Below are 14211 nucleotides of genomic sequence, written 5' to 3' on the forward strand. Positions count from 1 at the left end.
AACTGTATCCTGCGGTGAGATTTGAATTTGGAGACCTAATATAAACACACTAAGACATAATCAGTAAATGTTAAAGCAAGAATAATTGTATTATACTGATTGATAATACAACCCTAGACAACGAAGCCGAGCTTAATCTAGCATACTTACATCACACTTGCATAACTTCATACAATTAATTGTCTTATCCCGATTGATAATACTACCATCGACAACGAGGTTGAGCCTAATTATCATAACTGCATACATTAGCATAATCAGACACATTTGCATAAGTTGATCTGATTACATCTTAATTAGCATAATCTATGCATATAATTACACCAATTAACATAATTTCGGACAATTAAGGAATATTCCCAAATTACATTTTATGTTTATTATATTCATCAAATTTTCAATACCTGGCTCCCTTTGTATCGCGGCATTCAACTTTAAATAGAGGTCATTGGGCTGCATTGGCCTTTCTTTCATTATTTATTATGATGCTTTTACAACCAGGAAAGCCTCGCTGAGTCTCAAGACTTTCTCAGGAGGGTCCCGCCAAGTTGTTGCCAAGCGTAATCCTAACGAAGCAATTTTCAGGTTCTGCAGGAGATTTAGGATGCTTCACCGATGTCACGAGTACAAACGGAACTACAACCAAAACTATCTGTAACGGCAACACGTTCCCGTTGCGGCAATGGCTTCCGAATAGCGGACACTGCGGGAGGACTGCGCGCACGGCAGCGCTCACCGTCTCGGGCTCCGCGTTGAGCATCATGAGGCGCAGGTGCTGGGGGCTGGTGCTGGTGAAGTGCAGGCTGTACGACATGTTGGCGGCCACCACTCCGTGGAACAGAGAGATGCGGCGCTGGCACGTGTACCCTGTGCACCAGCCGTGGTCCTGTGGGCCTGAGTACCGTGTAGGAGACAACAACAACAACAACCATCATCAGGGGCACAACGAGCTATTTCAACCGGGGCTACGCAACATACGACTGTGGGGCCCCCTCCTCTCTCCCGACTCACTTATACCAAAATAGCTACGGATGTTTCTAACCCGTATACAATAATATGTAGGCTATAACTACATATATTATACTCTTTGGTTCTTTCGGTAAAGTCACGTAGGTAGAAAAAATAACAGATCACGACGTTTCGATCGCAACGCAAGCACTCGTCATCAGGTGGGACAATCACAGCAAGAAACAACGGCTGAAGTAGGCGAGAGATCTGCCGTGGCACGAGGTTATATAGTGTAGGCCTCGGCAGTAGGGGGGGAGAGAAGGGGGTGGGGGGAGAGAGGGGGCGGGGCAGAAAGTGGACCCAGCAGCAGCACCCGGGTCACTGGAGTAGAGAGGACCACCGCGGCAGCACTGGAGAGACCGGCTGCCGGGGGGGAGAGAGAAGGGGGGGGGGAGATGGACCTCCGTGTTCTGGGACTGGCGGGATCCGAGGTAATTTCCAAGTAGTTGTTTAGAAAATATCTCCAGAAGCTTAACAGGGTTGAGCTTGGATGGTGCTTGGATTGGTGACCACCTTGCACACAGGTTGTTATAGGGCTTGCCGAGCTACACGGCGGGCATTGCTGGACTCTACTCCTACGCCCCCACGTCCACGCGGACTAATCTCCACCATCGTGGTGAAGTACGGTCAAAAGAAGCTTCACAGACCGCACGGGATGTGGGCAGGCCCTCATCCAGCAGAATCAGAATCAGGATATTTATTTATACTAGAGGAATCTGATGAGCTATAAAGCTCTTTTTCACAGATGTCCAGTAGGGGTGGGTAAGAACGTTACAACGGCAAACAATACAAAAAAAACGATAGGAGTGCAAAGTATAAAAAAGGTAAACATATCACCCAAACACACAAATAAAACTAAACCATCTCCATCCTACAAGGCAAAAGCCCACTTGAGGTATTAACTTATTTTTTAGAAGCGATCTGGCCACAAATGATAGCTCAACAAAATGACTTATAACGTGGACGTTAATAGCAGCGGGCCGACTCAATGGCTGTGCAGGCGCATGAGGGCCCACAGAGATGAAACTCCCAGGCAAGGTGAAACAGGCCGTGCAATTCACGGGTCATGCCGAGCGTGCGGGCGGGCACCGTTGATGAGGTCGACGTAGCCGTTGGCGAGCAGCGCCACGGGGGAGAGGCGACGCGTCTCCGTGTCGGGGTCCAGGCTCTCGATGACGAGCATCTCGTACTGCAGGCCCGAGCAGCGCCACGCCTGCCACGCGGCCTCCAGCACGCAGGTGGCGTCGCGCACCACGCCTGCGCGCCCCCGCGCCACAAACGCACACTCAACTGGCAACGCGCGCGTCATACTGACAGGCCAACTGCCGTGGTGCTGAAATATCTGACGAAACAAAGTCGGACCTGCGAATCATCGCAGCATGAATATGTACGAAAGAGGCAGAAAGCTGTTCCGTTCTCCTCAAAGTCAAACTGGTCGATACGTCGCGGCTACATTTGGCAGTGTTGCAGGCGTTCCCACATCAACGTAAGTAGTAATAATCGAGCGTCTCTCTGCTCGAATGAGCACGAAGCAGAGCTCATTCTCACTTATGGAGCTGAGCCAGTGTTGAGAATTCCAAACGTCTACGGCAGGTCCAGTTCCATTAAGAGACAACCACCATTCTACGTTTCGCAAAAGCTTCGCTGCTTGTTTTGATCGCTGCTCGGGGGGGCGACCGGGTCCACGGGTGACACAAACGTGCCCAGCGGACGCTGCGTCCCAGTCGGTGTCGCTCTAAAGTTACAACCTTTCTACAATAACATTACCCCCCCCCCGCCCACCCCGTGGCAGCGCCTTCTGCAGACTCCCGGCCACCACCAGGCCCTGAGTGGCTTGCACCGCCCCCCCTAGCCGTCGCTGCTGGCGACCGCGTACCCTTGTTGGGCGCGATGCTGGCGACGGGGATGCGGGAGCCGTCGGCTCTGGTGAGCAGCGTGCGAGGGATGCGATAGTCCCCCAAGCCGTGGCGGGGGTCTCCGTCCCACTCGTACTCGGACTGCGGCACCACGGCGCCGGCGGAGCCTCCGAGCAGCGAGCCGTCGAGGTCCCGCAGCAGGGCCTTCTTCTTGGCGTCGCAGTCCATGTCCACGCAATCCGACGGGTTCACCTTGCTGGTCACCGCACGCCCAGCACGTCGCCCGTCACTCGCACCTCACGCATGCAGCGTTCATGCCTCGCACCTTTTCAGCGCCATTACTATAATCGTCGTCATCATCATCATCATCAAGTGAACGCAACAAATCATCATCAATTTACCCTTAACAAAACAACTACGACACATCCAACTCGGGGGACCATCTTCTCTGCGGTGGTTTACATTCAAATACGGTCAGGACTTGTGTTTTTTTATCCTCGTACATTGTAGTTCTTGTATTTGACACAAGTGTAATGATCATCCTTAGTTCATTAGGTGTTTCTGCAACTTAATGTTATTCTCGTTTTCAAAAGTAATTTGTCATAGTCAATGTTTGTTTCAAAAATGTATTTAATTTAATATTAATGTTTGTTTCCCTTTGGTTGTCTTTGCTGTCCCATTTGGTTGATTTGGCTCTGATTTTTATCGGCTTCAATGCACCACGGTGGCGAGATGTTATCAGGAGGTCGTGGGTTCGATCCCGACCCTGACGCCTGCTGTATATTTAGAGTTTGTGTGTCACTTTCCCCGTGGTTGCGTGGATTTTTCTCTGGGTCCTCCGATTTTTCCCTCCACATTTAGAAACATGTGTTTAGAGTATTTGACTGCTATGAATTTCCACATGATAAGCCACTATCATTTGTGGCCAGGTCGCTTCTGAAAAAGAGCTATATATCTCTATATAAAATAAAAATTATTTTAGTTTATTTTCGTTGTAATTGATTATTGTCATTGTGTCGACTCAGGTCACCCTGGCAAATCGCTCGTCCAGATCTATCAATATTCCGACCTGGTTGAACTTAAAACAAAGCGGGAGGCACGCGACGCGTGGAGAGTAGGGTCGCGAAGCACGCTCGCCGTTTACCTCAGGTCGGGCCTGTGGATGAAGACGCGTGCGCTGGCGGGAGCGTCAAACCAACGGAGGCGCCGTGTGTGGACCGGGTGCTGGAGGTCCTCGTTGAGCGGATTGGTCATGAAGGCCACACTCCTCTTGCCGGAGCATGCCTCTCCGAAGCCCGCAAACACGACATCTGAACACACGGCACAAAACGTCAGCTACCTCCACTCATGGCGAGACGACCTTAGCCTTTTTGGCGTGGTATTTTCTCTTGGGAGAATCGATTCACGCCCACGGTGATTGAAGAATTAAAACTGGAAAATAAAATCCAAAAACGATCGTGATTCAGCATCACGGTTCAAGGATGTCTGTTGCCCCGCTTGTTCTACTCATTGGCGTCGTCGGTCACGCGTCTGGTTTGATCGTCGGTCACATGTCTCATTTGATCTAAATAGTCGCGTGGAAAGGCATGCGTTAAGAGATGAGGAGTTGCACAAAACAACGTTCTAAAGGTGCACCATCGTCATCACCACCCACATGGTCTACGCACTGCTCAATGAAGGTCTCCCAATCGCTCATGGTTCCCGTAATGCCACAATCTATTCACATGAACTGATCTCATTGCTCCATCCCCGCGGAGGTCCTCCTCATCTGTGGTACCTCCCCCTGGCTCTGAGCCGTCTTCTCTCTCTCTAGGAGAGCGAGGAGCAGATACCGTACGACGGTGGTGGCGGCGCGGCGTTAAAAGTTGAACTTACAATTCTTATTATTACTCCAAAAAAGTGGAAGAAGCGGGAGAGAAACATCGAGTTTATAATGGTGCCTAAAGGGGGAACCATGATATAATTAGATTCAATATTTGAAATTAAAAATATTACTTAAAATCAGATAGCAGAGGGTTTCATATATCAGTAGTAATCAAGACTCTGGTTTCATAAAAATGTGACACGGATGGCAGGAAACCAAACAAATTAAGATAGGAGGATGAATCGTTGAGGGTACAGGGATGGGCAGAGCTGAAAGGAGAGCCAATAAAACACAAGGGAGCACAAGGCCAACACGTCCATAAATGGCAATGGGTTTCATAGATCGGAGAATATGACCCTGACAATGGCTCTCCTTTGAATTGGCTGTGTACGGTGCGAAAGAAGTTCAACATACACACATTGATAGTAACATAAAAGATAGTAGTTAAGGTCGAGAAAGGTTTCTCTACGGTAGGACACAAAAACCGTGTTTGGACATCCGGAGAGGACACCAGCGGAGTACAGCGGAGTAAGGAAGACTGGCTAACCACGTGTGTGGCGTGTTGTAGCACAGTATACTCTCGTTTATTGTCTGCAATATTATTGCAACATGCAAACATCGATCTATTATAAAGCAACTTCATTATAGAACCACATTATTTTTTGTTTTATCTATGTGAAATAAAGATCGTTCCCAGTAACCGAAAAAGAGGGGAGACGTCTTGGGAGTGGGTGTAAGGGGCAGTTGAAAGTTGGGGAGAGGAAGGGGGAGTGTGAGAGAGGAATTATGTAACAATCATTTTGAAGATATCGTTCTCAATAAAGTCATAAAAGTGTTTAACAGTGGAAAGAGCACTTGTAAAAGATGCAAGACTTGCAGTGTGTGGCTAGAGGAGCGTGCGGTTTGGGACGAGGATAGAGCACAGGACAGGGAACGGAGAGACACGTAACACATGACACAGAATATTAAAACATTTTTTACCGAGTAAATATATTTTTTTAAGGCCCACTGAGCTATAGAGCTCTTTTTCAGAAGTCACCTGGCCACAAATGATAGCTCAACGAACTGGCTTATCATGTGGAAATGTATAGCAGCCAAATACAGCACTCTAAACGCATGTTGATTCTAAATGTGGAGGGAAAAACTGGAGGACCTCAAGAAAAGTCCACGTGACCACGAGGAGAGAGAGACATGCAAACTCCAAATATACAAGCGTCAGGGTCGGGATCGAAGCCACAACTGCCTGTATACCAGGCGAGGTAGTAAACATCTCACCACCGTGGGGCCAGATATGGAGCTGCCAGGGACACATGTACTTATGTAATTTGTACTGACACACTTTATCTATTTTATTCATTTCGTTTCAGCGACTTGCTTACATTTTCTCTGTTTTTCACTCCTATCGTGTTTTTGTGCTCTTTGTTGTAGCAAATTTCTGACCCGCCCCTAATGGACGTCTGTGAACAAGAGCTTCATAGCTCATCGGATTCGTCTAATCTGAATAAAGATTCTCATTCTGAAGTAAAATAAAGGCACTTGACCTGCGTGCCCGATCTCCACAGCTGCCAAATAACAACCTCGTTATCTTTGGTTCTTTCGGTAAAGTCACGTAGGTATAAAAAATAAAATACATTTAATCACGACGTTTCGGGTGCAACACAAGCGTCCGTCATCAGGTGGGATAACCACAGCAAGAAACAATTGCTGAAGTGGGAAAATGTATTTTATTTTTTATACCTACGTCGTGACTTTACCGAAATAACCAAAGAGTATGGATCCCTGCAGTCACGAAAACTTCAAATCTACATTGAACCTCGTTATCCTTTATCCGCTAAACGCTCCCTTATGCAAATACTGTATATGTACATTTCGTTGTGAGTCATTAACATGATAATATGATGATGTAAAGAGCTAAAGTCCTAGATTTCAACAGGCAGTGGTGCATCCAAGAAAATCGCAACTGCACATAATAATTCACTATGTAACACGATTTTTTGTTCCTGGGTAGTAAGGATTATTTTCTAATTGCTTATGCCTCAAAAAGTATTAAAAACATTATATTATTCGCCACAAACGTTGCTTTTGTGACCAGGACTTTACGTGAAGGAATTACACAAATCCACGCGTTTCTTATTGAAAATAGGTAAATTTCGAAATATCACTGTCCTGGTCACAAAAGCAAAGTTTGTGGGGAATAATAGCAATTTTCTGTACTTTTGAAGCATAAGAAATTAGGAAATAACACTTACTACCCAGGAACAAAAAATACAAAAATTGTTGCACGTAATCCATGATGCACACAATCATTGAAGCTGCATTGCTCCAGAACAATCTCCAGTCAGTAATAATTAACCTGATCTTAAAAAATATATTCAATTGCAAAAATGTAACATTCTATCAAGGTAAAAACTGCGCAAAAAGTGTGATTATTAGCTCATGGAATGAGTTATTTGCAGCCCATGCTGCGGTAAATACAACTGCAATTTCCTGCAACTCTGATGAGCACGGTTGGCTACGTACGGTGCGAAAGAAGTTCAACATAAATTCATACAATTCGTTTCACATAACCATATCGTATTAAGGACCACCAACATGCAGAAAGCTGCCTGCAGAAGGGTGTACAGCAAGTAGGTTGTCGTCACTTCTGTGCATAATTTGTCCTTTCAATACCACAGTTTACCCACACGTGTAAACATACTAAAAACTACAATTACCAAGTGCTACGAACAGGGCCCTGATTGTGTGGTGGCCTGGATGAACAGCTGGGATTTTTGCACACAGCGTTGATATACGGTGTTCTTTTCTGGAAGACTTTGCTGTTTTTTCCTGGATTTTTCTGTTGTGCGTCATCACTTTAAGATGTTTTCTTTGTTCATGTTTTTGTTTGTTGCGGTTGCACCCGAGTCAAGAGCCGCATGGCTCACAGGGCTATACCTAATAAATGAAAACTGAAAACTCAAAAACAGCTATTCTTTCTGCTGATTGCGATGAATCATCTTGCAGTGTCTGGAACAACATTCGTGCCCTGCATTGCGGTGTATTTGTTTCACGACGTACACAAAACTATGCCACGAACACAGCACTGAAAAAAATATTCACAAGTAGATTATACTTTTCATTTAAACATATCTTCTTCTCGTGAAAATATATCACCCTACCAGAGGCGAGTTGCTATCACGGTGGCTAGGAGATGTTAACTACCTCACGTAGTACACAGGAGGTCGTGGGTTCGATCCCAAAACACCAGGGTGTGGTCCCTGTCTCCCTGAGACACCAGGGTGTGTGTCCCTGTCTCCCCGAGACACCAGGGTGTGTGTCCCCCTGTCTCCCTGAGACACCAGGGTGTGTGTCTCTGTCTCCCTGAGACACCAGGGTGTGTGTCCTTGTCTCCCCTGAGACACCACGGTGTGTGTCCCTGTCTCCCTGAGACACCAGGGTGTGTGTCTCTGTCTCCCTGAGACACCAGGGTGTGTGTCTCTGTCTCCCTGAGACACCAGGGTGTGTGTCCCTGTCTCCCCGAGACACCAGGGTGTGTGTCCCCCTGTCTCCCTGAGACACCAGGGTGTGTGTCTCTGTCTCCCTGAGACACCAGGGTGTGTGTCCTTGTCTCCCCTGAGACACCACGGTGTGTGTCCCTGTCTCCCTGAGACACCAGGGTGTGTGTCTCTGTCTCCCTGAGACACCAGGGTGTGTGTCTCTGTCTCCGCTGAGACACCAGGGTGTGTGTCCCTGTCTCCCTGAGACACCAGGGTGTGTCTCCCTGTCTCCCCTGAGACACCAGGGTGTGTGTCCCTGTCTCCCTGAGACACCAGGGTGTGTGTCTCTGTCTCCCTGAGACACCAGGGTGTGTGTCCCTGTCTCCCCTGAGACACCAGGGTGTGTCCCCCTGTCTCCCCTGAGACACCAGGGTGTGTGTCTCTGTCTCCCTGAGACACCAGTGTGTGTGTCTCTGTCTCCCCTGAGACACCAGGGTGTGTGTCCCTGTCTCCCTGAGACACCAGGGTGTGTGTCCTTGTCTCCCCTGAGACACCAGGGTATGTGTCTTTGTCTCCCTGAGACACCAGGGTGTGTGTCTCTGTCTCCCTGAGACACCAGGGTGTGTGTCCCTGTCTCCCCTGAGACACCAGGGTGTGTGTCCCTGTCTCCCCTGAGACACCAGGGTGTGTGTCCCTGTCTCCCCTGAGACACCAGGGTGTGTCCCCCTGTCTCTCTGAGACACCAGGGTGTGTGTCTTTGTCTCCCTGAGACACCAGGGTGTGTGTCCTTGTCTCCCTGAGACACCAGGGTGTGTGTCCCTGTCTCCCCTGAGACACCAGGGTGTGTGTCCCTGTCTCCCTGAGACACCAGGGTATGTGTCCCTGTCTCCCTGAGACACCAGGGTGTGTGTCCCTGTCTCCCTGAGACACCAGGGTGTGTCTCCCTGTCTCCCCTGAGACACCAGGGTGTGTGTCTCTGTCTCCCTGAGACACCAGGGTGTGTGTCTCTGTCTCCCGTGACACCAGGGTGTGTGTCCCTGTCTCCCTGAGACACCAGGGTGTGTGTCCCTGTCTCCCCTGAGACACCAGGGTGTGTCCCCCTGTCTCCCTGAGACACCAGGGTGTGTGTCCCTGTCTCCCGTGACACCAGGGTGTGTGTCTCTGTCTCCCCTGAGACATCAGGGTGTGTGTCCCTGTCTCCCTGAGACACCAGGGTGTGTGTTCCTGTCTCCCTGAGACACCAGGGTGTGTGTCCTTGTCTCCCTGTGACACCAGTCTTTTTAAAATAGATCTCTTCAGAGTTGCTTTCAATGTTTAAGTTCTAACTATATTGCTGGAAGTGAAGTGTGCAACGTTGGCTGACCTGGGGGTGGGAACATAACTTATCTTATTAAAGTATTTCTCTTATTTGGACTGGTGTTTGTAGATATTTTACAAAGTGTGTGGTTTGAAAGACCGTGAGAAGAACTCATGTTGTTGCGCATTCGATTTCTTCATTAGAAGCGCCAGATTTGAACCCCAGACATGTTTTGAGCCTTCGCCTGTGTTTCCGCACGTCCAGAAAGATCGGGAACCACTGCTCCAAGAGGCCATCATCTTGTGGATCTCGTAAAACTGCTCGACAATGAGGTGGCGAACAGATTAGGCTGTGTCACTCCCACTCCGCTCGAATGGCGCAAGTAGAGTGCGTGAAGGTAGACGTGAGCTTTGCCCCCCCCCCAAACTGGACACCTTTTAAAATGTATTTTCAGCAGTTTACAATTAAGATACAGATAAATATATTATATTTACCCGCGATTCCAAATGTGAGGGACAAAGCGAACTCCTGCCCCCCAAAAACTAGAAGTCAAACTCTGCCTATGCTCCTACACGATGTGGATTTCGTCGTCGGCGGTGTTAGCACGGCGCCTGAAACCCTCCGTGTGCATCCACGTAGAACGTGCGGGAGCGATGGTCACCCGCTCCCCGCAGATCATGGGACCTGCGTGAATGTACGTATTTATGTATGTTGAACTTCCTTCGCACTGTACATGGGACACAGCACATGAGTATTTTTGTCTGTAAAATATGAGAGCCAACAATTCGATAATTAAATTTCAGCATACGTGGCCTATCAATAAATAAATAAAACCTGCCATACAAGCATTTTTTTACAATCGGCTACGTAACGACCACGGTGTCATGTGACTTTTACCGTTTTGTAATCAGTGCTGGCATAGAGAGAAGCACATCTGTTGCAACCAATAAAGCAATTCAAAAACGATGTTTTCAGCAAAAAAAAATGTTTTTATGATTACCTCATTCCCAGACGCTCAAAAATTGGCAAATGTAAGAGTTACATTACCCAAGAAATGTCCTATTGGGAGCTACACGCACACATTGCTCGTTATGCACGTGTCACTCTGCTGGCGCTAAGCTACCCGCCGCTGTGTAACGCCCTGGAGATACGGAGACATCTGAATGGCTCCTTCACACTTATTATTAATCACACACTAAACTTCCATTGTCAAGGTCCAGTTCGTCCGAGACCATCTCTCTCCCGGCCAAACTGGCGTCGCGCCCGCCTCTCACCCTTTGTCCTGCGGATGGTGGGCCCACAAGACCGTGCCACGTAGCCATTTCAGGCTTGGCCCGACCGGGTTACGTGGGTCACCCGGCCACCAGGAGCTTGCCGGCGAACACCACCCCCAGGCCTGGCTCCAGGGGAATGTCCCGGTATACCTTGTCCGGTTAAGATTCTCTGATATTTATCATTTAGAACCGTTCATAATGGGATTTTTTTTTAACCGTTATCTGTCTGGAACCTCCCCCCAGACCTCTTCGTCAAGGGAGACCCTACCAGGAGTATAGGACTCCAGGCGACATAGCTCTGAGGGTCATTGGAACACACAAACCCACACCACCATGGTAAGGTTACGATCCTAAAATCCTTCAGGGTTGCGGGGCTCGCTCTCCGTGATCGGGTGAGGAGGTCGGTAATCCGGGAGAGCCTCAGAGTCGAGCCGCTGCTCCTCTGGATTGAGAGGATTCAGTTGAGGTGGTTCGGGCACCTGGTAAGGATGCCCCCCGGTAGGCTTCCCCTGGAATTCTATTGGGCACGTCCCACTGGGTGAAGGCCCCGGGGCAGGCCCAGGAGACGCTGGCAGGACTATGTCACTCAGCTGGCCTGGGAACGCGTGGGAATTCCCCAGGAACAGCTAGAGTCTGTCACTAGAGCAGGGGAGGTCTGGACCACCCGACTCAACAATCTGCTGCCGCGACCCTCACCAGAACAAGCGGATTCAGAAACGAACGAACACTACACTTTGTCAGAGGGTGCCATGGCCTGTCTCCCTGAGACACCAGGGTGTGTGTCCCTGTCTCCCTGAGACACCAGGGTGTGTGTCCCTGTCCCCCTGAGACACCAGGGTGTGTGTCCCTGTCCCCCTGAGACACCAGGGTGTGTGTCCCTGTCTCCCTGAGACACCAGGGTGTGTGTCCCTGTCTCCCTGAGACACCAGGGTGTGTGTCCCTGTCTCCCTGAGACACCAGGGTGTGTGTCCCTGTCTCCCTGAGACACCAGGGTGTGTGTCCCTGTCTCCCTGAGACACCAGGGTGTGTGTCCCTGTCTCCCTGAGACACCAGGGTGTGTGTCCCTGTCCCCCTGAGACACCAGGGTGTGTGTCCCTGTCTCCCTGAGACACCAGGGTGTGTGTCCCTGTCTCCCTGAGACACCAGGGTGTGTGTCCCTGTCCCCCTGAGACACCAGGGTGTGTCCCCCTGTCTCCCTGAGACACCAGGGTGTGTGTCTCTGTCTCCCTGAGACACCAGGGTGTGTGTCCCTGTCTCCCTGAGACACCAGCGTGTGTGTCCTTGGTTGCCCTGTGCCACATGTTGTGCTCCTTGCACTCGGGAGTTATTTCCAAGAATATATTTACATACCAGTACCGTAAACATGCTGTGTGTTAATCTGACCCTTGTAAAATGCAAGTCAAAGTTCATTTCGCCGAATGACCTGTGACTGATGCTGATTACGATGAACGCGAGGTTGGGCGGGGTGATCCTAGAGGCCCAATCGCGGAGCGATGCCGACGGCTGGCGTGCAGAGAAGGCGCCTTACCTTCGACGAGCATCATGCCACTGATGGCGTTGTAGCTCATGATCCCGGCGTGGGGCTTCTCCGGAGCTCTGTTGTGGCCCGAGGCAAAGGTCGGCCAGCAGATGCCACTCCTCCCGTCTGTGGTTAGAACAACGCTTGTGAGCAATGCCTCTAGCACGGCGACCAGGTCGAATGTGCGGTGCGGGGTTTCATAATGATCAGTCCAGGGTGCCTGAATACCATCTGCATGTATCACCTTCCTGTCTAACTTTGGGTGAGACGGTTCCCCTTTTGCCTCCGTCGCTGGCAGCGGTAACGAGATGTGTCTCAGCCGTTCCGTCGTCTTTCTCGTCGCAAGGTGAACGCCGCAGATTGCAGTCGGTTTCACGTTGTCACTCGTGCTTTTACTCAACCGTGACAATATTCCCGTTCACACACGCAATGCTTGCAACAGCACAATACAGCGTGTATGCCGCATTGACGCGACTAGCAGATTATGTTATCTGTCAATCTTACTGGTATCTGTAACCTGGCTCTTATTGCATTGTTTTGGTTGAAGGTTACCCGTGACATCAGTGATAACGAAATTGTCCTGCACGTGACAACACTTTGTTGCCCACGACATGATGGAAAGTGAGAACTCGAGATACAAGGATGATTCTCAATTGCAAAAATGACCTGGGGCAATAGCCTGCCAGTAGGGTAGCGATGATTGCTGCTGTGTGGTAATTTTCGAATTTCGCAAATGTGCACCCTGATGCGGACACGCGATGGCATTACTCTTCCAAATGACGTCAGGGGGATCATGTCCATTTTGAAAGGGACGGCGCGTAGTGTCATCATCATCATAATCAACATGATTAATACAGCCACGGTAATACCCAGGGTGGCCGTCATATTTGAACCGCGAACCTCTGCGTAAAACAACGGCGAACGCGCCACCACTAGACCAGGCCAGCGCCCCCCGAGACCGAAGTCGGCAGCTTCATTGTTCATGGGTCGCTTGTTCTGTGCCTAAGGTGCTCTCTTGTGAGTGGGCGGTGGAGGGATGGACCCAACCATGCACACTCCCCACTCTGCATGGAGAGCGCCGTGTGAGTGGTAAGCAGTGCGTGGTGAGTGCCGTGTGAGTGGTGAGCAGTGCGTGGTGAGTGCCGTGTGAGTATTTAGCAGTGCGTGGTAAGTAGTGAGCGCCGTGTGAGTGGTGAACAGTGTATGGTGTGTGGTGAGCGCCGTATGAGTGGCGAGCGGTATTTACTGGTGGCAGGGCGGGGGCTACGATGCTCCATGGTCAACTGCACGTTGGGGTTGGTGTTCGTCAGCCGATCCGAGCAACTGAAGGACGGGCTGGTGCCCACCACCAGAGAATTCTAAAGGGGCACACGTGCAAAGACAAAGATTTCCCCCCCCCCCCCCATTAGGGCAAGTGCTGTTTACAAGCACCTATGACAGCCGGCACGGCACACAAGGGGGTGGATGGCCAGGACCACGCCCGGTCGCCTTCGTTACCCCAGTGGCGATGTTTTACACACCGCACCAAGTTCTCATTTGAGGCTGAATCGACCAAGGTTGAGGCTCAGGACCAGTTCGGATAATTGTCATTGATGTTGGCCATGAGCAGCAACCGAACTCGGCTCTCAGGACAGACCCAGCAGCCATGAGTTGAACGACTGAGGTGACTGGCAGATGCACCACCTGTGCCCCCTACTGTACCAACTTGCTGTGCTTTAGCCACCCTGCGCTCCGCTCGTTGTTGTGAGCGTCGCTCCTCTACCCTCCGTTGTTGTTAGGGTACGACTGCCTTCCAACTGCCCAGTAGCGTCCTTCACGCGCCTCCTCCATAGCGGCCGATCATGACACCGCTGGTACCAGTCTTCGGCAAGTCCACTCAGCTCCACATCCTCCCGTACCGCATTAGTCCATCTCTTT

The 14211-nt window shown here is 50.0% G+C and overlaps 1 protein-coding gene across 3 annotated transcripts in view; it reads right to left on the minus strand.

Annotated features, from left to right (window-relative positions):
• PKHD1L1 (PKHD1 like 1) overlaps positions 1-14211 on the minus strand; it is a 171392-nt gene that overhangs the window by 19773 nt on the left and 137408 nt on the right. For all 3 annotated transcript variants that reach the window (XM_032954632.2, XM_032954633.2, XM_076067198.1), the window contains 6 exons: positions 13541-13652; positions 12304-12420; positions 4009-4174; positions 2885-3120; positions 2098-2265; positions 737-894 (listed from right to left, as the gene is read on the minus strand). In XM_032954632.2, the coding sequence (XP_032810523.2) occupies positions 737-894; positions 2098-2265; positions 2885-3120; positions 4009-4174; positions 12304-12420; positions 13541-13652 (957 nt within the window). The remainder of the gene's footprint in view (positions 1-736; positions 895-2097; positions 2266-2884; positions 3121-4008; positions 4175-12303; positions 12421-13540; positions 13653-14211) is intronic.

Source organism: Petromyzon marinus, chromosome 15 (assembly GCF_048934315.1).
Source record: "Petromyzon marinus isolate PM22_M1 ecotype Great Lakes invasive population chromosome 15, UKy_Petmar_22M1.pri1.0, whole genome shotgun sequence".
Lineage (NCBI taxonomy): Eukaryota > Metazoa > Chordata > Hyperoartia > Petromyzontiformes > Petromyzontidae > Petromyzon > Petromyzon marinus.